Below are 26,387 nucleotides of genomic sequence, written 5' to 3'. Positions count from 1 at the left end.
CTGAATACGCTTTTCCTTTATGAAATACGGGAATGCTGCAACTAAATTGTCCCATTGCATTCACAGAAGTTTCCTTCCGTTAATTGGCGTCCTCTGACTTATATTTCTTTTTGTCTTGCAGCAAACACGCTCGCCGCCACCCGAATTTCGACCCGTCAGTTCTGAGGCAGAGGAGAGCCCCCAATAAAGCCTTCTCCATCAATTCGAGTGAAGGAACGCCATCGGAGGTGCTGTCAGACTCCTTGCCATCGCCTTAGCTGCTTCTGTCCACTGCAAGGTGACGCCGTCTCTAGACGCTTTCCGTTCCTCTGTCTTGTCATTTTGTTGCTCTTCTCCTGATTTCAGACAAAATAGAATCGCTACAGTTTCGTGATTGCTCCAACGTTTTTATCTTTTTTTATTAATGGAATATCGACTCTCACTTTATATTTATTCCTCCAGAAAGCTTAATATTGTGTTTTCTATGTATGGTTTGAATCTCCATTTGTGTTAGTTTTGTTTCATAAAAAGGTAATTAATATACAAACCAACAACAATTATAATATGGTTTAGATTTGATTTAATATTATAATGGAACCGTTTCTTTGTAATTTGTTTGAGTGGTGTCCAAATTACTTATGTGGGCTGGATTATACTTCTTGAGATATATTTTAATAATTTGAAGAAATGTTATATTGATCAGACCTGCATACATAATGTATGAACTACATGTATTGAAATGCTACCTTTTCATTGTGATTAATATAAAAGAACGTTACAGTTCACTTACATGGTTTCATTAGGGTCTTTCCAATCTTGGGGAAGGAGTGGGATTGCTTTTTATGTCAGTACCCTGTATGTTTAAACAATGCCACCAAAATATTATATGTTTGTATTGGTTTTAAAGTCCAGTCATTACACCTACAATGATTTGTTGGGTAGGGTTAAGAACAGCTTGCCTACAGGCAGCTCATTACATCTGGGAGAGGTGCCATTGTGCGATAATATATGGCATCTCTGGATGTGGCTTCCGAAGTGTAATATTTTTGTACTGTTTTCAACATTCAGTCATTACCCCAACAATAATTTGTTGTGTATGGTTAAGATCAGCTTGCATAGAGGTATCCCGTTACAATTTAACTTTGGGGGGTGGGGGTGAAAGTACGCAATACTATGCAGCACCTCGGATGTAGTGCTGCTACACAAAAGTACAGTTTTAGCATTAGGCCTAAGTTTGATGAAACTTGTTCCATGCAATGCATATAACAAACCTCATGTAATATAGTCTAATCTAAGCTCCAGTTAAATGTATTGTTTTTATATATACACATTTATTTAACAAAACTGAAAACAATAGTGTTCCATTAGATCTCATGTCATAAAACATCCGAAGTGTGATGAATCTTAAATTCGATGTTCTCATGGTAGTAACTATGGAGAGTGCCATCTTTTGGAATGTGGTGCCTTGTAGTCTGTTAGACGTTTACCGACGTTTCTGTCTCGAGGGTCGTGGAGTGAACCAGACGGGCAGGCAGTCAGTAAGAAGCAAGAGCAAGAAAAGCTCTACTACCTGACAACAACCAGAATACATGGTGGCACATCTAAGAAGATTGTACTCTTTTGAGGAATCTTGTTCAGTAAACAAGATATTGCTCAGTGCCCTTATACAGACGGAAACTGTATATTGATTGACGCTGGACAGTTTTATTACTATTAGTTATATATTTGTTTTTCTGAATAATAATAATAATAATCTCACATATTCCTTGAAATCTGTGCAGGTAGTATGAATGTAATCTGAACATGAAGGTGGATGTGTGTGATTATAATACAGCACAAGTGAATATGACCCATTATATAAATAAATAAAATGCTCAACCGTTCCTACATAGCATAATTAAATAGTCTTTACAAAACAATTGCTACATTAGTGGATTGTAAACACGAGGTGAGCATCTCTCTGTCTCTCTCTCCTGTGCTGTCTCTGGCAATGAGACTCTGAAACCATAATATGAATAGTTATGACTGTATCCATATCTCTTGCGCCATATCCCACTTTTTTTTCTATCATTATAGTCAATAGAGCACAAACTTAATGAAACAACCCAGGCCTTCTTATAATTATTAATAATAAAACTGTGTATAATCAAAATGGAAGTCCTGTGTATGAAGAATGATGATCATTGGTCCTTCTAACTTCAATAAGAAACTGTAGAAAAACTGTAATCCCATTGACTATTTTAATAGGAACTTTTAAATGTGGCATTAGACTGCAGCATTTGTATAATGCGGACACCAGTCCTTCTGTTTAAATCAGCACATATGTAGTCTGTTCAGTACAATTTATAATCTCACTTGAGGTCCAGGAAAAATGTAGTTGATGTGAATTTATTTGTGTAAGTTTAGATTTTATTTAGATGATTTTGGAGGGATTTTAATGATGAAATTAATGTAATTTATTTGCAGGACGTTATATGTTTAAAGACTATCCTGATAATGTATACATAAATCATACTTCTCTTTGTTTTAACTGACTAAAATATTAGAACAAACATTCAAAACAGGAAAATCTGTTGGCCTATGTATTCAAGTTTTCAGAATTAAAATCGTGAAAAGGTGAAACAGTGGTCCAAGTCAACAGTGATTCTGGAAGTGCACTTCTGATGGAAATGACAGAATGTCATTTCGGTATGTTTTGTTGTGTGTGACAGCTGCAGTTGCTACATATATGTGTGCGAACAGGGTAAGGTGATTGTGATGCAGCTTGACTTTTGAAACAATATGATAACACAGACAAATTTCATTATACCACTAAATCAATGAAAAACATTCCTTTATGGTCACAGACAGTGCTAGTGAACGAGGAGCATTACTCTCGGTAATGTTTACTAAGTTTTGCTTATATGAAGCAAATGTGTATTTGAACAGGTTTAGAGCACAGCACAGATTAATTATATGGCATCCCTCTTGTCTCTGTAGGTGTGTAGTTAATAGAAGGCTGTTAGTATAATTACAAATAAAGGGAAATTGTCTGTATATTAATTTTTGAAGAACGTAAACAAGAAATTCATTAGACTGGGGAAAAGGGTGGAAATGTTTTCTCTCTTTGTCTGCCTCTCTTGGCACTTACATACCCAACTGAAGTATATTGTAGTGTTGATGGCCCATAGAATGGATATATTCATGGGCTGGAAACATGACAAAATCTGATAAATATGTCAGTCACAAGTCATAAAGTGACAGTGACAGGTTTGAAAAATTGTCGTGATCGATTTGTGTCATTGTTTTACCTTTTCTTCAGAGCGTACCTGGTCTGTGATTATTAGCAGTTACAGACAAGATATTATGCATTTTGTATCGGAATTCACATGCATAAGGGATGTTTCAGATGTGATAGTTGAGCCTATATAAACATGACCATCTTCATATAACTTACTATTGGTCCAATCTGAATCCAATGTTGACTGACATTGGTCCATTACAGAGTCAATAATGTGCTTCTAGTGTAGGAGTATTTGAAGATGCATTGTGCAGATTCTTACTGGACGGATGATATCTCTTCTAAGAATGAGAAATACTTCTTTTTTAAAAAAACTACTATTTTCTACTAACTATTTACATTCTTTCGCTTTAGAAATAACTAGTAGAATAAATGTAACCTCTGTATCGAGTCCCACCCTGTATTGACAGCTTCTTGGGCCACCATTTCAAAGCGGTTGTTTTGTGATAGCAAGAGGGGTTTCATTATGCATGTCATGGATGTGACTCATAATGGCCGACTTAGTTTTAGTGTCTGGGTAGTTTAATTACCAAAAGAATAGCATGTCATGATGCATCCTGGAAACTACCGAAGAAATTTTCAATACTGTACGGTATGCTTCATTACAGCACAGTTCCTAAACTAATATAATAAGACCATCAACCATTTTGAAGTGGGGGTTATATTATCTTGTCAAACAGGGTTGTAGATTTGTAAAAGGACATATTCAGAGATTTTTCTTAGGTCATTCTTTGATCCTGCCTAGGTATATTGTGTTGATACTACAATGGGTGCAAGTGGAAAAGTCACATGACTCTAGAAAAATGTATGTGCATGTCCAGAGGTGGCAAACATTGAACCCATGTGCAAGACGATAAAATCTGTGGCATGACAGTGGAAGTGGTCAATCCTCACACATGGCACATATAGTGTCTCTGGAAATTGAATCTAGTTTTGTGTTCAATTTGATAAATGGAATTATATTGCAATTTTTAGTATTAGACTTCAACATAGTGCCTGTCATAGCAAACACTAATTGGTCTGATTTTGTTTCATTGATTTTTCATTGCAAATGTTTTGAGTGTGGAATTTTCATGTAGATTATCCTAGTCTCACAGAACAGTTACAGAAAAAGATATTAGAACCTTCATGTAGATTATCAGGCTTTTACAGGTAGATTCAAGAGTATGACTCAGTTGGAAGTTTCCATGGAATAATGTGCATTTTAGTTAATTTCATTATATGAGAGACTATGTTCCTTGGAATTACGTGTGTAAATTAATTGGTGTGGCAAAGAGATTGAAGAATAATTCATTTGAATTGATTTCATGCCTTAATGAATATGTATGTTTCAGGAGGCAAAATTTAACTTCTGTTAAACCCCTGTGTTTGCTACTTCAACTACAGAATCATCTAGTTATCACAAATATGTACTGACAACATGTCATGCCACAGGTGTACCACATCTTTATCATAGTGCAGATAACTTTTAACTTTGCCTGCACTGCAAAGCCTTAAAACCTATAGCCGTAAAATGTTGCAGAGCTTGTTCGTATCTTAATATTCGGAGTTCTCAGGGTATAGCTCAAGTATATTAAGCAAAGTAGATCGTTCTCATTTAAGAAAAAATAATTATCGTGGGCAGATCAGTTTAAAATTCTTCCACCTTTCAAAACTTCTGACAGATACCCCGCGAGTCACTTCTAAAAAACATGTGATGTGTGTGTGTGTGCAACTTAGTTTACTGAATTATAATGGTATGAATGTGTGCTGAGAATGAATCTCAAAGATAACATTAAGTAGTGTGGACAAGTTCATAGCTTTGTAGGAGATAACATGCAGGCATTAAACATATTACTATCATCATATTATATTGTATTATATAACAAAGCAATCACGATTTTTGGAACACATAACATTACAATTTGAAGATATTAATTGTAGTAAGCTCAAGACAAAATGATTTGCAACCATGGGAGGTTATACTTAGGAGGGGAGAGTAGGGGTTGGAAATTGGAGGAGTGGCGTTTTGTCAATTCTCAATATTTAACATCAACCTTAGATATAATTCGTCAGCATTTAAAATTAGGTACTTTTACTAAGCAAACAATTTTAACTCAGTATTTATATTTAAAAAGTGTATCTCATGCTGGTGCAGAGTAGTTAATATATTTCAGCATCTCAGACCCAGCTGAGAAAGAAAATGTATTCAGCGAAATTTCTTCATATGAAATGTTAAGACGTAATTAATGGTTCAGTAATGAGAAAACTATTTTTTTGTCTTCATTTTAGTGTGGCTAGTGTAAAATTGATTTTTGTGGAGCTAGGTAAGGACCAGTTCAAAAGTAAGTTCATCTTAAAGCTTTTCATAAGGCACCAATCATTTCTGTGTGTGTGTATCTGTGCTGGGTCTTCTTATTAAAATCTTTATTCCTATTTTAAATATACCTTGCAGTTGTTGCATATATAGTGACAAGCTTCATGTTTCGGTATTTTCGCTCTTGTTTTTATGAATAGACAACTAAAAGGAGAGTATCTTTTATTCTTTTGAATATAACAATTTTTTAGAATCTGAGAAATGAGTTAGTTTGCTTTGCAGTTGATTCAGGTTAAAATGCAAGGACTTATTGGTCCTGCATTGGCATTAGTGGCCATTACAAGAATGATAAGAAACAGAAGCCCCACACTACCAAAATCACTGCACTAAATCCCAAAGTCTGTTATCTGTAAACAGACTTAATTCTACTCATGGTCTGCTTTAATGAACTGGCCCTCACTCTCCACTCCCCCATATCTTGGGTGTGTGCGTGCGTTATATTCTTGTGGCTTGTCTCTGGAATTTTATTGCAAATAAACTGGTTCTAATAATGGTTCAAACATATTAACCATGGAGACCAATCTGACCTTTGGCTTTTAGTTTGGAATATGAAAATGTTCTTCATTTGCCTCACTTCCCAGTTCTTTAAATCGGTTTTAAATTTTGATGAAAGTCCAAACAGTTGCAGAGAATGTTTGGACAAAAACTGCATAACTAGTTATTAAAATTAGTTCTATGCAAAGGACATATGCATAGACCAGTGACATAGTTAGGTTTGTTTACTCTGAAGTTTCTCCAAGCACAAACAATGGATGGAATAGAAAACGGTGTCAATTCATGTACTTGGTGGACATTATTAGTAAGTATTTGGAAAAGCTAACCATCCTAGTTTCTTTGGATATTTCTTGAAATTAGAAATTTCACTTGAATTACAGAAAATGTCAATATTACCCTAGACTTACTGTTTTAATAACAATAAAAACATTTGGTACCAACAGAAGATCAAAACTTTTAAGATGTTGCGCATGACATGCAAATTTAATAAATCTTGGACTTTCAATATCTAAATAGACTGTATGTCATACAGCTTGCCGCAAGACGTCCACTGTTAGGCATGAGCACAAAATTTTTAACGAATAAATATAATGCAATATAGAATATCACAGATATAGTTTTATTACATTTAAAGTATTATTAGGGACAGGCCACTTGAATAAACTATCCATGGAAATGCAAATATGTTCGTTTACCTGTAAATGCCAGAGGAACTCTTGAGCAAAGTGATCATTATACCAGCTGTATAATTTAAATTTGGTTACTTAACTCTGAAAAATTAGAACATGATAATATAAGTATAAGACAAAATATAATGCTGATATATTTGTTTTAGCAAAGTTTACATTATAATCCACACTGTAGGGCAATGACTTATAACAAAGATAAGTACAGAAATAATATTATAATAGTGTATTCCTGCTCATGTTATAAGGAGAGTACTTAACTGAAACCTGAGTGTAAATATTATTCATGTATGTAGTGTCATGTAAAATGGTACAAATAATGAACTTGTATATTTATGGATATTTTAAGAAATAAATGGTATTCTAAAGAAATATGTTAGCATTTATTCACCGAAAAGCGATGACTCTCTGTCGAAATTAAAACATTCAACCACAGGGCAATCCTTTTTCATGATTGAAATTAAAAAAATATATATTTTCACATCCTCTGGAGATCCATTTCCTGGAGTGCTGGTAAACATTTTTGTTTATGCAGTTACAGCAGCGTAATATGATTGTCCAGTATTTCGTGCAACGGTTTGGTAAAGGCTGAATTCTTCTTGAAGATCGCCAAAGGGTCAGCTGCAGGTGTGAGACCTACCAGGTGTCCTCTGTCATCTTGGTAGAATGACCTTGGAGCGCCTCTGTGCAGTGGGTACTTTTTGTGTAGCTGCGGACATTGAAATGAAGAAGGAAAGAAATACGTAAGAAATGTAATTGTTCAAGATTTAGAGTAGCCCTGCGTCGAATTGCGTATAGTATGTACTGAAATTAGGTTTTTCTCTTTTTAATATTTCATAACATTTACAGTGGCTTCACTGCGGCTGTTGATCTGTAAGATACATTTATAATATGGGGGCCACTTAGTAAGGAAGATAAAACAATGGAATAGGGAAATGTTATGTACTGCCATCTTGTGCAGGCACCGTTTAATGTGTGTAGCAAGTACGGTTGTGCAGTAGCGCACAGTGATGCTCGGTTGTTAGGTTATCGATAGTCCTGACATGGCTCCTCAGGAAGAAAACAAAAGAATTTTCAGTAATCAGTTGTTTCACGTTAGAAGGTGAGACTGAGACTACAGTGACTTTATTACAACATTGTAGCAATGTGTTCAGTGAATGGAACGTTTCAATCGTTGAATAAAATACATAATACGCGGGCGCAAACACTCAAGCTGATCAACTTTAAAACAGAGATAATGCAAGCTTGCAAGACAGGGCAGTAACCCCCTAAACGGACGTTCCTGTGTCGCAGTAAGCAGTAAGTACAGTGCTGTTGGGAGTTCGTGATCGTTCGTGATTGCCGAACAGACAGATTCGCTCTGTGGAGTTGTACGTTTAGTGTATTGTGTCACTGATAAATCGATTTTTTTTTTCAAAAGCCAGGGCCTACTTTCGAGCTGTAAGAAATGTTCAAAATTCTACTAGAGGTGTATCTTCCAAATAGCATGCATTTTACTCCGTTAAATCTTGAAATATTTAGCCTTTTCTCTCTGGAGACAGAGACGATGTAGCAGCAAAGGGGAAGGTGATTTCCGACAAGGAGTGTTGTGCCGAAGTACAATTTGATGCATATGCATTTGAGATTGGTTTACGTCTAGCCATTGCTTTCGGCAGAATTTCTGTTATGTTCTGAAACACTATAGAGGATATGCACTGTTTAAACGGGGCTGTACACTCCCCGTGTGCTGAGTGCTGTTGGCAAGAGTACCAAATAGAGCTTAGGTCCTCTAAGGCGGTGCTTCTCAACTGTTGCGAGGCCTCGGCCCAGTCCCAACAGATTTACTTGTAAATACCTTTCTAATTTGTTTAAAATTCCTACATTAAACTAACATAAGTGTTAATAATTAATTGTGGCATAATCATAAAGAGTATAGTACACTTATGTATATGGTGTGGCATGTTGACAGATATAAAATCACATTTAAATTAGTTATCAGTGACTGAACTAATGAAATCTTGTAGCATATTGTAGTTTCCTCAGGCCAATATCACTAAATTAATTTGTGCCAATTTCATTGACATCCCATTCTGATCACCAAAAATTTATAATATTACTCAGTGTAAACCTGATTATTGTATATAAATGCAAAAGTTCACTAGCATTATCAAATTATAAGAATAGGAACTAATAGGAACGTGACAGGGTTGAAAACTGGATATATTATACACTCAAGATATAAATAGACATGGCCATGGAACCATTAGGCTAAGAAAAACGTGTCTAAAGAAAATTGTAGTAAATTCTCATGTGATAAACATTATGATTTATTTGTGTCTGAATTTATTGCCACTGCTCTTCAACTTGGCTTTATAATGTGTCATTAGGAATGTTCAGGAAAATCAGTAGGGATTGCAATTGATCAGCTTCTAATCTATGCTAATTATGTTGACTGTTTGAGTAAATACATAAATGCCAGAAAGGAAATAACAGAAGCTCCCCTCGACGCTATCAAGGAGTATGATCTAGACCAGGGGTCTCCAAACTTTTTGAAACGCGGGCCACATTAGGTAATTCAGCACTTTCAACGGGCCGGATAAAATGAGAAATTAATAACTCTAGGTATATGAGTTTTATTGAAAGCACAGAATTTCATAAACTAAATACAAAGTACGTGAGAATAAATTATCGTATATTGATGACAACAGACAGTAGCAGCAAATGCTCATATTTTCATCACAAATTATAATAAAACAATTAATGTGAATGATGGAACTCTTTTTGCATTCTTAAAATCTGATTAAATTGAGGTTCAAATTTTGAAACGCTAATCACAAGTAGCGACTTTAAATGTTCATCGGATAAATTTGCCATGTATTTCGACTTGATGTACTTCATCTGGGAAAAAGTTTGTTCACACAGATATGTCGTCAAAAAAATGGCGATAAATTTACAAGCAAATTTCTTTAAATTTGGAAATTCCTCAGAGTTCAGAAAGTTATAAAATTCGATCAAATTTCCTTCCTTGTATTTGTCTTTAATATCATAATTTTCCTGAAGTTCAATAATTTCCATTTTAATTTGACTTGGGACATCTGCAACATCACAGTCAAATGGATTTTGAAACAATCTAATTCCTTGAGCACTGACATCCAAATCAGCAAATCGCTTCCGAAATTTTTCTTTCAAATCTAAAATTGTGAATAATATTAATATTAACATAATATGGAATATCAATATATATTTAAACACAATCTTTATTAATGAATTTGAAATCTATGAACAAGTATTTTCTTTACCAGTACTCATTGGAAAATTAGTTCAATTGGCGCATTTCTGCACAATTCTTTCGCGGACCGTAGTTTGGATACCCTTGATCTATACGTAAATATAGAAAAGAAACCCCTCGGGCTCCATTCTCTTCACTAGAGACCAAGATAAAATCAAAATATAAAGATGAGTAATAAATCCTTCGAACATGTAACAGAATGGCAGTGCAAAAACGAAATTACATTTAAGAAGAAGTTTAGGGCAGATCCAATTTAGAAAATTTTTGCTACCATTCACTTCAAAGCAAAATAAGCAACAGTATAACTGTCTAGAATAGCGTAACTGAAACTTTAAGCGTTAAGAAAAACTCTGTGGCTTTAGCTCGCAAGCGAACTATACCGACCGAGCGACCGCCGCTTGTCAGCGAAGTTAGTGCCAACTTTATCGGGTAGAGGGTATCGCGTGGTCAGCGCAACGAATTCCTACGGCCGTTAATGTCAGTTTTCTAGACCGGAGCCGCTACTTTTCCTATTCAAGTAGCCCCTCAATTGTCTTCACGAGGCTGAGTGGAGTCCGTTCCAGACCCATTACTTGTCAGAAAATCTAGTAGCGCCGGGAATCGAACCTGGGACCTCTGAATCTGTAGCCAGGAACTCTGACGACTAGACCACAGAGGCTGTCGAAACTTTAGGCGTTTAGCTTAAGTTTATCAAATTACAGTGTCAAACTAAATAGAAGAGGCAGTTTCCTCCACAAAGAGAATACCTTTGAGTCGTTCGGAATATTGTCCATGCTTGGGACGAAGTTAGGAACGCCGATGGCTTCCCCATATTCAGTTTTGTACTCTTCTATAGGATTTGGTTTAGACATTTCGCTTGTCATTGCTTCATCCATTTCTTGATATAGGCAGCGTTCCAACAGCAGCTTACGGCGACCTGCAAAGGATATCCCCCAGTTACATTAATTAAGCTGCATGTTAATTGAGATAACTTATTTAGTTCAGAAACTTGTACTACGTCGTTCACCTTACACACAACTCTTAGGAGAAGTAATAGGGGGGGGGGAATCCGTGATTTTAGTCCGCAAAAGAATTATACCGACCGAGCGACAGCCGCTTGTCGGCGAAGTTGCGGATAGAGGGTGTCGCGTGGTCAGCACAACGAATCCCCACGGCCGTTAATCTCGCTTTTCTAGACCGGAACCGCTATTTCCTTGAAATAACTCCTCAGTTATCTTCACGAGGCTGAGTGGACTCCGTTCCAGACCCACTACTTCTCAGGAAAAAATCTGGTAGCGCCGGGAATCCAACCCGGGACCTCTGGATCTGCAGCGAGGAACTCTGAGCACTAGACCACAGAGGCGGTCGCCTCCAGACATAGAATATATATATTAACGACATTTTAGTGAGCTGAATACAAATTTATTGTCATCTAATATATGAACTGTGTTGCATTATAGACGAAAGAGGAACTTCACGAGTAAACCGAATACATTAGGCTCCTGTCTCATATCTTCACGACCATTTTGTACACCCGGAAGTGGCCTACCACTCAACTAAAAAAAAAACGCGCCTCTGCCTCTTCAATTCGTGTGTGAAGTTGGTGGTTAGGTCTGTGTCCAGCATTTACTGCACACGTCTTAGAGAAACCCAATAATTATTACATTCGTGTACGACTTTCTTCGTTAGCCTACTTTCCTTATTTTTAAAAAATTAAAAGATGGTTTTTCGAGATCTCCGGCCTAGAAAGTCGAAGTTAACGGCCGTGGGGATGCGTTGCCCTGACCACGCGACACGCTATCCGCTAAAGTTGGTACTAACTTCGCCGACAAGCGGCGGTCGCTCGGTCGGCATAGTTCGCTTGCAGACTAAAGCCACGGAGTTTTTATGGGATCACATTGCTGTCTGTGTTTCCCCCTAAAGTTTCCAGGAAACGGCTCAATAAACACGTTACCTCAGCAACGAATACACACGCAACAGTAGTGGGATTGTTATGCGATCCGTATCATATCGGACACTCAAAATGTAGTGAAACGAAAGTAGGCTATTAATTGTTCCCAAAACTTGTTTCTATATTAAAATCCGTTTCGTTTTCCTGCATTCAGTCGGTGTGTCTTGTTTTCAAGATATATATTTTTGTCATTACATTTTTTAGTCTGTTCTTTTTTCTTTTCCTATAACATGGTTATAGATCACTGTTCCTCACGTTGTTTCTTTGCCATAGAAAGTCGTTACTTTGTCTTGGGTGTACATTTTTCCCCTGTTGTATCTTATTGAATTGCAACTAACTGATGCACGAAAATGTAGAGAGAGTCTTCTGCTGCTATTAAAATAAACTCGTGTTAAACACAAGCATAAGGATACAAGTGTCAGTCAAATTTTATATCTTCACCTCATAACCTTGCCTCCATAAAGGTAAAATGTAAAGGTATATCTGTAACAGGCCGTGAATGCCCATAGGATTGTGAGACGTCGAGGCTCCCACATTATCTAGACAATCGGCTCACAGATGGCGGTGAGGTTATCAGCCTTACGAGCCGGCCGCCCTTTTCCCCCCAGGAATATTCCTGGTACTTACTCGTATTTCTGTTAGAGGCTGAGTCGACCCCAGGCCCATAGTGCGGCTGGAAGAATTAGGTCAATTGAAAAAATAACCCACCTCATCGGGATTCGATTCCGCGACCTTCCGGATTGTAGCATAATGCCTCAACCAACTACGCTAATGCGTGCCCCCCCCCATTGTTTCCATAGACTTGTAATATCTGAGTGTAAATACAGATCATTAAATAATTACAGGCATAAATTGCCTAATTTTAATACTGGAGGTTCAGCATAGATAGTTTATCTCTACTCGATAATGTTCAGAATACATTTTCAGCAATTTACCTTGTCCTTAACTTCTGGAAAGCAAGTGGTTTTGTAACTATCACATAAATATATCTTCAGATTTACCCTTCCAAATTTCTAGCGCTCATTAGTAAAAGTTTTCAGTTAGTCCGCGTCTTTCAGTTCAAGAAGTTTGAGCACGTGAATTTTGTGAGTGGCTGACCGGAAGCTCCAGAAGAAGTCCAATTTGTGGAAGTACAACCTCTTGATCCAAGTAGCGATATGCAGTACAACAGCACCGCGCTCTGCTCACTCAAAGAAACAGAATACTGCAGTAACTTATTCATCTCAAAGACTTGCGGCTTCTGTTTGTCGAAGTTTTGACTGCAGTTAACTTGTAGCCAGAATTTGTCCAAAAATTTGCCGAAACAGCGTTCTGCTGGCGGGAGTGGTCACAGACTATGCGCTCACGGACGCAAAAGGGGCACGTGTAGATGTATGGAAGCGAAATATGAAATCAAGTAAGATGTCCCTGAGCATAACTAATTAAGCACTACGCTATGAAGGCGTATGGGGGGTAGGGCGTATACGAGTAGATCCACATTTTCTTGACCTCGGCATTAGCTGCAAATGAATGGTGAGCTTCACGCCCCGGCCTCCTTATCCCCTGGAAAGAACCCCCGATACAAATTTGATAGGTTGGGTGAACCCCAGAGGCGGTCTGGACGACGTGAAGAATAGAAAGTTCTTGACCCTACCGGGACTCGAACTCCGACCCATCAGTCGTCCAGCTCACAGCCAGTCGCTATACCGACTACACTATCGTTAATTTCCTAAGTGATGTACAAAGCTGAGACAATCCATGTTTTGACCAGATATAATTCGAAATCTTACAAAAATAAATGTATACAAGACCACATGAGACCGCCTCTCTGGTCTAGTGGACAGAGTTTCTGGCTACAGATCCAGAGGTCGCGGGTTCAATTCCCGGCTCTACCAGATTTTCTGAGAAGTAGTGGGTCTCGAACTGGATCCACTCCGCCTCGTGAGGATAACTGAGGAGCTATTTCAAGGAAATAGCGGCTCCGGTCTAGAAAGCAGTGATTAATGGCCGTGGGGATCCGTTGCGCAGAAAAGTGACAGTTCCTATCAGAAATTCTTTAGTATCTTAACAAAATTCACGACGGCAAACTTACAAAACTTGCTTGTCAACATAAACTAAAAATTATAGGGACTTAAGGAGACCTTTCCAAAGACGGCCATGTTATGTTCGTGAGGTCTTCAGTTCGAATCTCGGATACGATACCGACTGCCCTGACTGAGGTTTTCGTGGTTTACCTCGGTTCCTCCAATAAAATGACGGGATAATGCGTCGAACTGGACCACCGTATGAGCAACCGACAGCGTCTTGAGACAAATAACAGCAACGGGGTCAGAAAGAACTTGGGGCTGGTTCATGAGGAAGAACATGGCGCGAAACATTGGCCAAATGAGAGACGTTACAAATACGTACTATAGAACCTAATGATGTAGGCATGAATATTGTTATTACATACCTTTCTTGAGACTGACTTTGCTAAACGAGTAAATAATGTAGAAAGTGCCTAGTACGAAGTGCGCGGTGAGCCATACTTCCTCAGTGAAAGCGGGAAACGTGCTGCCTCTTACAGGCAGTGGCCAGGGCGACGGACGAAGGGCGTCCCTTTCTAGTGGGAAGTTCCACGAATGCTAGGACAAATGTACGAAGACAAAGACTTCCTTATCCAGCCGTAAGTTTTGTGGGAGAGACATGCGTGCATGTACCAAGCTAAACATTACTCAAATTCACCAATAGGTTAAACAAAATTCTTGCCACTGCAACATGGCTATAAGCGGCCTCCGTAGTCTAGAGGTAGCGTTCCCACCTCATGACTCGTAGTACGCGGGTTCAAACCCGGCGGAGGTCGTGGAATTTTTAAGGGCGGAAAAATTCAGGGAACAAGTCCTCCGGGAGGGACTTTAAGCCGTGGTTCCCGTGTCGTAGATTTACGGCACGTAAAAGAACCTCATATCTCCTAAGGAGGTCACTGAGCCAAATTCAAGGACATTTCCCGCCCAACAGTAGTCTCTAACGCCTCTGATAGATGGGGGAAGCATTATAGATACCGCCAAGCCAGTAGAGGCCGAACTCGCTGGCTCGGTCGGGACTGATGGTAAGCACCAGTATCGGTAGGGTATAGAGACTGGTAGAATATCACCAGAGGGAAGCACAATAGATCAAACTGGTCGCGGTGCATGGGGAAACCCACCCTCTCTAATTAACTAACTACACGTGGCTATTAACTGTATAATGGCCACCTACATTTATTACAGTTCGGAACCGAATAGTGGGGATCTCCAAGCGATGGGAGATAATCCAAGAAATATTCAGCGAGTTAGTCTCGAGATACACACAGGAATATATCCATGTCTTTATGTAAAATGTAACGAGAGTTGTTAGTGTGGTTCCCCAAAGGTTTTATTCACCTTTGTTTAGCGTTACTACAGACAGACAGAAGGACGGATGGGGGGGATGTAATGAGTTTTCACAGGGTTTGGAAATTGTAATAAAAATGGCAACATTCAAGATGTCGTTGTTTATTATCTGGTCTATTTGAAGCTCAGTTGATCTATGAAAAAAACGAATTGCATGTGTATGTATACAGATAAGATGAAGTTGCCCCTGTGCTTAATTAGTTAAGCACCACACCATGAAAATATATGGGGGAGTGGAGGTATATCTCCACCCTTCTTGACCTCGCCACTAGACGGAGGTGAATGGTGAGCTTCACACCCCTACCACTTTAACCCGGGGGAGAGAAACCCCAGCACCCATTGTATTGGAAATTGGGTGGGCTGCAGATCTGGTCTGGACACTGTGGAAAAGAGATGAACTTTGCACAGCCGAGAATCGAAACCGAGTCGTCCAGCCCGTAACCCGTCGCTATACTGACTGAGCTATCCGGACTCTTTCCCTCTCTCTCTCTGTATATATATAAAACCATGTGTCCATTACAGAAATTGTGTGGCTTCGAAACCGAGTTCATTCAGCTACGTGTACATGTGGAAGGTTTGAGGAATAGCCTGTCGCGGTCCCTTGATGTACTAGAACTGCTACCTGAGGTGCTCACGGCGGTCTCAAACGTACACGTTTTTAGGATACGACACCGTGTATTTTCGTAGATGTGTGCTAATGTTTTAGAGAAACCCGTTGTCTACGTCTTCAATTTAGAGAGGGGAAAATGGAAGCAACAAATTCCATCGAAACGTTGGTACCCATGTAACAAATGTGGTACCCACAGTAACACAAACAAGAACACCTTGATCTAAGTTATGGGTCCATTTTTTCCCCCTTGGCACTACAGCCCCAGTGGGCCTAGGCCTACCTCCATGAACTTCTCCGTTCACTTCGGTTTTTCTAGATCTTACACTTTCGGTAGGACTCCTTGGGCGGGTGATCAGCTCGTCTCAAGGCCTCTACCTGTACACAAACACAGAAAAACGCACACACACAAACTAAACATTCAAGCCCTGAGTGGGATTCGAACCCACGGTCCCGGTTTCCAAGCGAGCGAAGACAGTACATGCCTTAGACCGCTCGGCTACCGTGACTGGCCGAGTCAACTGCTACAAGGCCAATTACAGAAACAGCACAGTGTAGGTACTAGTAACTACATCACAGAGAAAGAAAAACACAAAGACAACAGCCACAAGGCCAGTTTCGGAAATAGCACAGTGTAAAAACTACTGTTTCTACGTTACCCAACAAAGAAAAGCACAAATGTAGTAAGAACAGAAAAACAATATCAGCCAACAACAAGGTAGTTATGAGAGAAGCAATGAAATTGATATTAGAAATAGCAATTAATTAAATCTTTATTACTCATTAAATAACTCTATAAGACAAATACATACACACTCGTGTATACATTAAAATGCTTCACTATCTACCTTATTTTAGAAGGCACAAACGACATTAAGAATAAGTAAAAAGAAGTAAAGGTATCCTTGTAACAGGCTGTGGAGGCCCATATTGAGGTTCCCACATTTTTCTAGACAATCGGCTCATAGATGGCGTCAAGGTAGTCAGCCCTACGCGCCGGCCATCCTTTACCCCCAGGAACATTCCAAGAATATTCCTGGTACTCATTTCTGTTAGATGCTGAGTCAACCCCAGGGCCATGGTGCGGCTGGAAGGAATAGGTAAATTGAAAAAAATCCAGTGACCTTATCGGGATTCGATCCCGCGACTTTCCGGCTTGTAGCATAGTGCCTCAACCAACTACGCTACCGCGTGCCCCCATTAAGAATAAGAAGGTACCAAAAAGAAGTAAGATATTTCTGAAAAACCAGTAAAAGTGATTATAAAATTTTGTTGAGAGAAGGTGCATTAATTTAATAATAATAGTAATATACAACAATGATAACAACACTTCTTATCGCAGTAAAATAAATGAGGTCCACCCTCTAGCGAGATACTGGGAGTTCCTGGAGAAGATGAGCTTATTTATGAAATCAAACTGGGCTTAAAGAAAGACCTCTGACGTTGCTAGAGGTTCGAAACGAGAACAGCATACAGCCTGGCGTCACTGAGAGCAGAGTATGAGTAATTTTCCTCCGGTGTAGTGTAATGAAGCCAGAATCGCTATAACTCTATCTCGAACCTAACCGAATTATTTTTGTGAGAGTAAGTTTTTCCCTGCAAGATTTGAGATTTTCACAGCGGCGACTATGAAGACGACATTCTTCCAGATGTTGTCTCTTTCTTATCTTCAGTCCTCATTTTCCTTTCCCAATACAAGGACGGGGTACTACAAGCCATTGCGATTTTCTGAAATTTTAAAGCTCTCTTTCGGGCCTAGTTCACGGTCGTCTTATGTCTCTGTCTCCCCTGGGAATACAGTCCGTAAGTGTGCTGGAGTTGGTAATCTTGCATCTTATTTATATGTCGTGTCCAATTTAATATTTAATTACTAGGACCACCGTGGGCACGGAAAGGGGGCGGGGGTATGACTGGCATCTGCTCTCCACTCTTGTATTTTTCTAAACAAACAAAAATTATACCAAATATTTTTACCAAAAATTAAAATTATTTTAAGAAGTAATGGTTACAGGATCGAAGCTAGTTAAATGGGGATAATCTGAACAATACTCGTATAAGACGTGAAACCAGCAGGCATGTCTGGAATAAAACGATGGAATATCGGAAAGACAAAATTGATGAGCTTGCAACCAACAGTAAGAACAAGAACATAAGAGTCTTGTATAGAGGAATAAATGAATTTAAGAGGGGTTACCAAAGTCCCTTGTATTGCGGTCACTTCTGGCCTATTGTACCAGCCCCAGATGATAGGTGAGGGTGATTGTGGAGTAATTGGTGGAATGAAGATTGGCAGGGGAAACCGAAATACTCGGAGAGAACCTGCCCCAGAGCCACTTTGTCCACCAGAAATCCCACTTGTCCAGACCCGGGATCGAACCCGGGCCGTCGCGATGCGAAGTCAGCGACTAACCGCTTGAGCTATGGCGCGGCCCTTTAACTTAGTGAAGGATGACAATGGTGATCTGGTTGCAGATTCCCACAACATTTTGAATGGAGGAACTACTTCTCTAAATTATTGAATGTATATAGGGTCAGCGATGCTATTCAGATAGAAGTACATATAGCTGAGCCGTTAATACCGGATCCTAGTCCTTTTGGGGTTGAAATTGCTATTGCAAAATTGAAAAGGTATAAATCGCCAGGCAGTGATCAGATCCGGCATAACTTATTCAAGGAGGAGGTGAAATATTACGTTCTAAGATCCCCAATCTAATTACTTCTATTTGGCACAAGGAAAAATTGCCTGATCAGTGGAAGGAGTATATTATTGTACCAGTTCATAAGAAAGGTCATAAAACTGATTGTAGTAACTATCGGGAGATATCACTGCTAACAACTTCAAACAAAATTTTATCCAATATTCTTCTCTCAAGGTTAAGTCCATAAATAGATGATATTATTGGGGATTATCAATGTCGGTTTCGACGTAACTGATCAACTACTGATCAGATCTTTTGCATTTGTCAGATATTGGAGAAAAAATGGGAGTACAATGAGACAGTATATCAGATATTCGTAGACTTCGAGAAAGCCTATGATTCGGTTAGGAGGAAGCTATTGTACAATATTCTGATAGAGTTTGTGGTACCCAGGAAACTAGCTGTGCTGATTAAAATGTGTTTAAACGAAACGTATAGTAAAGTCTATATAGGTCAGTATTTGTCTGATAAGAGAGATGCGGTGGGGTGGTATGGACTCGATTGATCTGGCGCAGTACAGGGACCAGTGGTGGACTCTTGTGAACATGGTAATGAGCTTTCGGGTTCCATAAAATGCTGGGAAGTTCTTGGGTAGCTGCACAATTGGCAGCTTCTCAAGAAGGGCTCGACCCCATGAGCGAGTGATATTTTTCTATCCTGAAATCTCTGTGGCGACCAGGAGAATTAGTCTTACATAGCTTAAACGAGACCGCCTCTGTGGTCTAGTGGTCAAGAGTTCCTGGCTACAGATCCAGAGAACCGGGTTCGATTCCCGGCGCTACCAGATTTTTTCTGAGAAGTAGTGGGTCTGGAACGGGGTCCACTTAGTCTTGTGAGAATAATTGAGGAGCTATTTCAAGGAAATAGCGGCTCTGGTCTAGAAAACCGAAATTAACGGCCGTGGGAATCCGTTGGGCTGACCACGTGACACCCTCTATCCGCTAAAGTTGGCACTAACTTCACCGACAGGCGGCGGTCGCTCGGTCGGTATAGTTCGCTTGCGGACTAAAACCACTGAGTTTTTTTTTTTTTTAGCTTAAACGCAACTTCGTTATCAAAATGGCTGGTTAGCCCACCTTGGAAAACATATCTACAATACATTCAGTCTTCATTAGAACTATCATTTTTTCATTTCGTATTAATTTTTGTAAACTTCCTAGCAGTGGCTTAAGAAACCTCATGCAGGTTTCGTTACTTCCCTTTCTGTTTTGCTCAGAACCTAAGCTTCCAGGAGTACCCCTGCTCGCCCTGTTCTCTGTACTCTCTAGGCTAACCGTGAAAGGTTTTGACTTTTTGTCTAACTTGGCAGGCGGAGGAAACTGCTCCTACCCAGAAGAAACCAGGTATAAGTTTTCTTGCGAAGTGCGATGCGGTAGACGGAGCATGCAGCCAGCAGACGACACACCACCTCTTGCGGACAACACACAACAACTGTACGCCAGGTCAACTGAGGTCACTATGTGTTTGTTCCCTAGCTCTGTAGCATGGTAAGTAGATTAAAGATGACATAAACTGTTTTAAGACAGCCATGCCCCTCGCTAATGATCCCCATCCTCATATTTAATAATTTCCATTCCTTATCAAACATTATTATGATGACAATATCAAGGAGCATAAATTGGGCGGGGAGGGGATACCCACGGAAGAAATTACTGAATTTTATTCGAAAATCTAAAGAGAAGAGAGAACTTGGAAGACCTAGGAGCGGATGGGAGGATAATATTAAAATGAGTTTAAAAACTAGGATAGAAGAATTCATCTGACTCAGGACAGAGACAACTGGTCGACTCTTGTCCATGAGGTTAGGAACCTTCAAGTCTCATTAAACGCGGTATATTTCTTGAGCAGCTGAGTAAGTATTAGCTTGGCCGCGCTGTAGCTCAAACGGTTAGTCGCAGACCTCCCACCGCGGCGGCCCGGGTTCGATCCCGGGTCTGGTCAAGTGGTATTTGTGGTGGATAAAGTGGAGCTGGGGCAGGTTTTCTCCGAGTACTTGGTTTCCCCTGCCAATCTTCATTCCACCAATTGCTCCACAATCACCCTCACCTATCATCTGGGGCTGGTACAATAGGCCAGAAGTGGCCGCAGTACAAGGGACTTAGTCCTACCCCACTAGCAATAAAGAACACTATTAGCTTCTTAGGTATTATGCAGCTCATGGAGTTAAATCTCACGGTATGACAGTATCTGTTTGTTATAGTAACCTTTTGTTATTCTGTGAGGAACTTGGTTGAATAAGTACAAGCAATAAAGCTAAATTACAGAACAAGTTGGATTACAACAGAAATTTTGGAACGTATAAAATAAAAGAGAAGCATCTTATAAATGGTTAAGATCGACACAAGATACACATAACACAATCTGTAAAGATAAGAGAAAAGTGCAGCAAAGGCAGTTATAAGGGCAAAGAAAAAAATGAAAAGTGGGACAAAACTTATTCGAAAATAAATTGAGATGGGATTCAAAACATCAAGGGAAGCATGGGCAATAAGGAAAGATACGCAGTGCGCACTGGATATCAGTGCAGGATTGGTAGGAATTGTATAATACAGAAGAAAGAAGTGAATTTATAGAAGAGGAAGAATGGGAAATGGAAAAGTACAAACTTTACAGTTTTAGACAGATATGTGGATATAATGTAACCGCCTATCGTGATCAAGTCATTATAACATCGAAGTTAATGATAGCTGATTAATAATGTAGCCGGTCACGGTAGTCTAGCGGTCTAAGGCATGTACTGTCTTCGCTCGATTGGAAACCGGGATCGTGGGTTCGAATCCCACTCAAGGCATGGATGTTTAGTTTGTGTGTGTGCATTTTTCTGTGTTTGTGTACAGGTAGAGGCCTTGCGACGAGCTGATCACCCGCCCAAGTAGTGTTACCGCATGTGTAAGATCTAGAAAAACCGAAGTGAAACGGAGAGTTTCATGGAGGTAGGCCTAGGCCCACTGGGGTTGTACTGCCAAGGAAACAAAAAGAAATGAATAATGAATTTGGAAACGACGATAACAGATCGAAACCTGATTCAGGAGGAAATTAAGAAGAGACTGAATTCGGGTAATGCTTGCTACCGTTCAGTCCAGAGCCTTTTGTCTTCTCGTCTGCTGTCCAAAAACATAAAAATTAGAATATACGAACTATAATTTTGCCTGTGGTTCTGTATGGGCGTGAAACTTGGTCTCTGACATTAAGGGAGGAACATAAACTGAGGGTGTTTGAGAACAGGGTGTTGAGAATATTTGGACCGAAGAGAGATGAAGTGGCAAGAGGTTGGAGAAAACTGCATAATGAGGAGCTTCATAACTTGTACTCTTCTTCAGGTATAATTAGAATGATGAAGTCAATGAGGATGAGGTGGGCAGGGCATGTAGCACGAATGGGGGAGACGAATGCTATAGGATATGGTGGGAAAGCCAGAAGGAAAGACACCACAGAGAAGACCAAGGCGTAGGTGGGTGGATAATATTAAAATGGATATTAGAGAGATAGGATGGGATGGTATGGATTAGAAAGATCTGGCTCAGGATAGGAACCAGTGGAGGGGTCTTGTGAACACGGTGATGAACCTTCGGGTTCCATAAAATGCTGGGAAGTTCTTGAGTAGCTGCAGAATTGGCGGCTCCTCAAGAAGGGCTCAGCTCCATGAGTAAGCAAGTAAGGAATAATATAATGTATATTAGGAGAAATGGAGTTATCGCATTCTTGCCCTGAGAAGGCGCCATAGGCCCATTCTTGCTGTTAGAGCACAGGATGCACCATCCGCCCATTTCCTGGAAGTTGACATGTTCAGGTCACTCGGTGTTGCCTTTGGAAATGCGACTCTTGACAGTTCTAGAGTAGATAAGTCAACGAGAGACGTGCTGGAGACTCACGTCATGACGACCATAGATGAGGGCGCTGTCAAAAACGCCTTTTGGTATTTGAGGTTCCAAATCGCTAAACACATATGGGAGATGCAAATTTAGGAAATATTCCTGATTTCGAACTGAGCCACTGAAGGATGTTCGGAGGGTGGAAATTTTCTGGAGGCCTGATTTTTGAGGAGACTTCTACTCCAGGAGAGTTCAGTTCCGAGGGATCACCCTGGTTTTAATTATAAATTGTATGGACTCGAACACGAGTCACTTAGATACTTTTTTTTGTGCAGTCAGAGCTACTTAACTTAAGAGAGTGGTGTGAAACTCACAGATAATTAAAAAGAGACTATATTATTGAAACTGATGTGATGATTAAAGTTACTAGCAGACAAAAACAGTGTATCTGCCATTTCAATGTTCAATAAGTAATAAGTTTTAAATTCAAACTGTCGTCTTGTGGTGTTGAGTGGTGAGTAACATTGTTCTTCTTGCCTGCCGGAGCAAGGTCTGTTAAGACCCCGGGATAAGATCTCCGGCCTACCGAAACCTGAGCAGAGCCAGTCATCTCCACCCAACAGTCACGCGGGAGGCACTACTTCTAATTGTGCTTACTGGCGCCCAATGCCAGATTTCTTACAGCGAGGAGGGGGGGGGGGACAGGGTAAAGACAAACGAAGATGATTTCGGCATTTACTGGCGAGGCAGCAGTCAGCGACCCACTGATCTGCTGCAGCTGGAGCAAAATGCAGCACCCTCCATTCTCCCAGAAGCCCCCCTCCCCCCCAAAAAGTTGCAAAAATAAGAAAGAATCAGAATGGAAGATCCCCTGCATTGAGAATGTTAGTTTAGAGGTAATATTATTTGTTTATTCTTATACAGCTGGGTCCACTCGGCACGGCGGCCACTGATTGGCCTATTGTAGCCTGCCCCGGGTGATTTTGATGACGAAGAATTTGGTGGAATGAAGATTGGCAGGGGAAACCGAAGTACTGGGAGAAAACCCGCCCCAGCGCCACTTTGTCTACGACAAATCCCACTTGGCCAAACCCGGGATCGAACTCAGGCCGCCGCGGTGGGAAGCCAGCGACTAACCGCTTGAGCTATGGCGCGGCCTAGAGTTAATATATGGTGCAAGAAATGTTTTAACGTTGCTAACAGTATAATTAAATTAAATGTTACAGGCCGATAATATTCCTCAAGAAATGAAAACTGGTTATTTGACAGAGATACATAAGAAAGGGAGATAATTACAGACGTATCAATATCACAAATCCATTTATAAAGATCCTGGATAGTCCAATTAAAAACTAGACAGAAAACCGATACAAAGGAAATGAAGAACGAAGTTGTTTCACTAAAGGAGGATCAAGGGTAAATCACATTTTTCTTATTAGGCAAATTCTTGAAAAATGTAATATGCAAAACGAAGATATTAATTTGGTATTCTGTGACTTGGAAAATGCTCATGGCAGTGTACATTATGACAAGCCTTGGGAAAGGCATAAGTTAATCAGTTATACAAATTATCATATATATATATATAGCAGTAACAAATTCAGAATAAAAATAAAGTAACATTTGTCTGCTGAGTTCCGTAACAGAATGTTTATAATAAGGATGCCCCTTGTTACCAACCCTGTTCGAAATCCCCATAGATGCAACACTGGTAGTACAGTTTTACTTACTTACTTACTTACTTACTTACTTACTTACTTACACATGGAGCTGAGCTCTTCTGGAGGAGCCGCCAATTCTGCAGCTACTCAAGAATTACCCAGGATTTTATGGAACCCGAAGGTTCATTACCGTGTTCACAAGAGCCCTTCACTTGTCCATATCCTGAGCCAGATCAATCCAATCATTACCATCCTATCCTATCTCTCTAAGATCAATTTTAATATTATCCACCCACCTACGCCTTGGTCTTCCCAGTGGTCTCTTTCCTTCTGGCTTTTCCACCAATATCCTATATGAATTCCTCGTCTCCCCCATTTGTGCTACATTCCCTGCCCACCTCATCCTTCTTTACTTCATCATTCTAATTATACCTGGAGAAGAGTACAGGTTATGAAGCTCCTCATTATGCAGTTTTCTCCAACCTCCAGTTGCTTCATCATACTTCTCCTCAGCGCCCTATTCTCAAGCACCCTCAGTCTTATATTCCTCCCTTAATGTCAGAGACGAAGTTTCACACCCATACAGAATCACAGACAAAATTATATTTTTGTCTAGGAGATGTAAACGAATGAGACTGAAAATTGAAGACAACGGCTATGTGCACAATATACTGTTTGCAAATGATCAAGCTGTGATTACTAGAGGAGTGCCGGATTCTAATTACATAGGGAGAAAAAGAGAGTTGAAGATGAGAAATGGGGACTTAAAATGGAAGAATAAAATATTTACGTAGAGAACATTCCGAGGAGCTGCATGCAATTCGATGAGAATACAGTTACAACTGTAAAACGGTTTAAGTATTTGGGATCGGCAGTTCAAGAGATTAAATCACCTGACATTGAAATTGGAAAAAAAAGAACATTAGTGAAACCAGAAGATTTATTAGCATGCTACATTTAATTTAGTTCAATATAAATATTTTACTCTCAACAAAGTTATTAATACACAATAAAAATATATTAAGACATGGAGCAGTAACATGGCGAATAAAAGGGAAACACAAATATAAATTATTGGCTACAGAAATGGATTACATGTATCTAACGCTTTTGGCAAGGATATTACGAACGGGTAGATTTAGAAATTAAAGAACCACAACAAAGATGGGAACGAGGAAAGACATATTACAGGAAACAGAAAAAACAGCAACTGAGATGGTGCGGCCACGTGATATAAATGCGGGATTGCAGAACGAAACCCACAGCGCAAGGTGGGCGCGGCGGTCCGGTCAATAAATGGAAGGATGGGACTAGAAACACATACAAAGGAGGAAACTCAAAGATGAAAAATGTATCCATCGAGAGCTCTGGAGAGGGGAAAAAATATATCTTTGGGTTGAGGAAAATTGCGTATTCGCACAAAAATTCTTATATTTATAGTAAGGTAAAGTAAAATTGTACGGAGAGTTTCATGGAAGTAGGCCTAGGCCCACTGGGGCTCTAATGCCAAGAAAAAAAAAAGTAAAATTGTCCTTGTGCCTAACTAATTAAGCCAATAGATCATTGAAGGTCGCAGTGCAAGGGCCGGATTTTATGGCCCGCTTCTTACACACACACATAACTAATTAAGCATTACGCCGTGAAGGTGTATGGGTGAGTGGTCAGCTTCAAGCCTCGGCCGCTTTACCCCCGGAGAAAGAGCACCCCATACCCCTTGGATAGAAAGTTGGGTGGACCCCAGAGCCGGTCTGGACTATGTGGAGACAATTTTTTACCCTACCGGGACTCGAACTCCGACCCCTCGGTCAAGTCCATAGCCAGTCGCTATACCGACTACGCTTTCCCATCTCCATATATATATTTGTTTAGTTCGGCTGATTAAAATGTGTATAAATTAAACGTATAGTAAAGTCTGATAAGTTTGCTATCCAGAATGGTCTAAAATAAGGAGACGCTTTATCGCCACAACTTTTCAACTTTCAACTTTCACCATATTTTAAATATGCCATTAGGAAGGTCCAGGAAAACCAGGTGGGACTGAAATTAAATGGGGCACATAAGCTCCTGGTCTATGCTTACGATCTGAATCTACTGAAAGATAACAGATACCATAAAGGAAAACACGGAAAATCACATTGAAGCTAGCAAGGAGATTGTTAGTATTTAGTCGTCAAGACAACAATATAAATAAAAATAAAGAGATCGAACTCCTCACATTAGTTTTA

The 26,387-nt window shown here is 39.8% G+C and overlaps 2 protein-coding genes across 3 annotated transcripts in view; one reads left to right on the top strand and one right to left on the bottom strand.

Moving 5' to 3' along the window:
• The window catches only part of LOC111863851 (Krueppel-like factor 9), a 202,732-nt gene extending 195,564 nt beyond the window's left edge, over positions 1-7,168 (top strand). Inside the window, exon 3 of the mRNA XM_023850597.2 lies at positions 122-7,168. Coding sequence (XP_023706365.1) covers positions 122-257 — 136 coding nt within the window. The 3' untranslated portion in view covers positions 258-7,168. The remainder of the gene's footprint in view (positions 1-121) is intronic.
• The window catches only part of LOC111863852, a 45,618-nt gene continuing 24,352 nt past the window's right edge, over positions 5,122-26,387 (bottom strand). For both annotated transcript variants that reach the window (XM_023850598.2, XM_023850599.2), the window contains exons 3-4: positions 10,811-10,980; positions 5,122-7,505 (exon numbers count right to left, since the gene is read on the bottom strand). In XM_023850598.2, the coding sequence (XP_023706366.1) occupies positions 7,332-7,505; positions 10,811-10,980 (344 nt within the window). In that variant the 3' untranslated portion in view covers positions 5,122-7,331. The remainder of the gene's footprint in view (positions 7,506-10,810; positions 10,981-26,387) is intronic.

The sequence above is a fragment of the Cryptotermes secundus genome, unplaced genomic scaffold (assembly GCF_002891405.2).
Source record: "Cryptotermes secundus unplaced genomic scaffold, Csec_1.0 scaffold46, whole genome shotgun sequence".
In the NCBI taxonomy this organism is placed as follows: domain Eukaryota; kingdom Metazoa; phylum Arthropoda; class Insecta; order Blattodea; family Kalotermitidae; genus Cryptotermes; species Cryptotermes secundus.
Note: the sequence above shows the minus strand (reverse complement) of the source record. Positions and strands in the feature narration are given on the sequence as shown.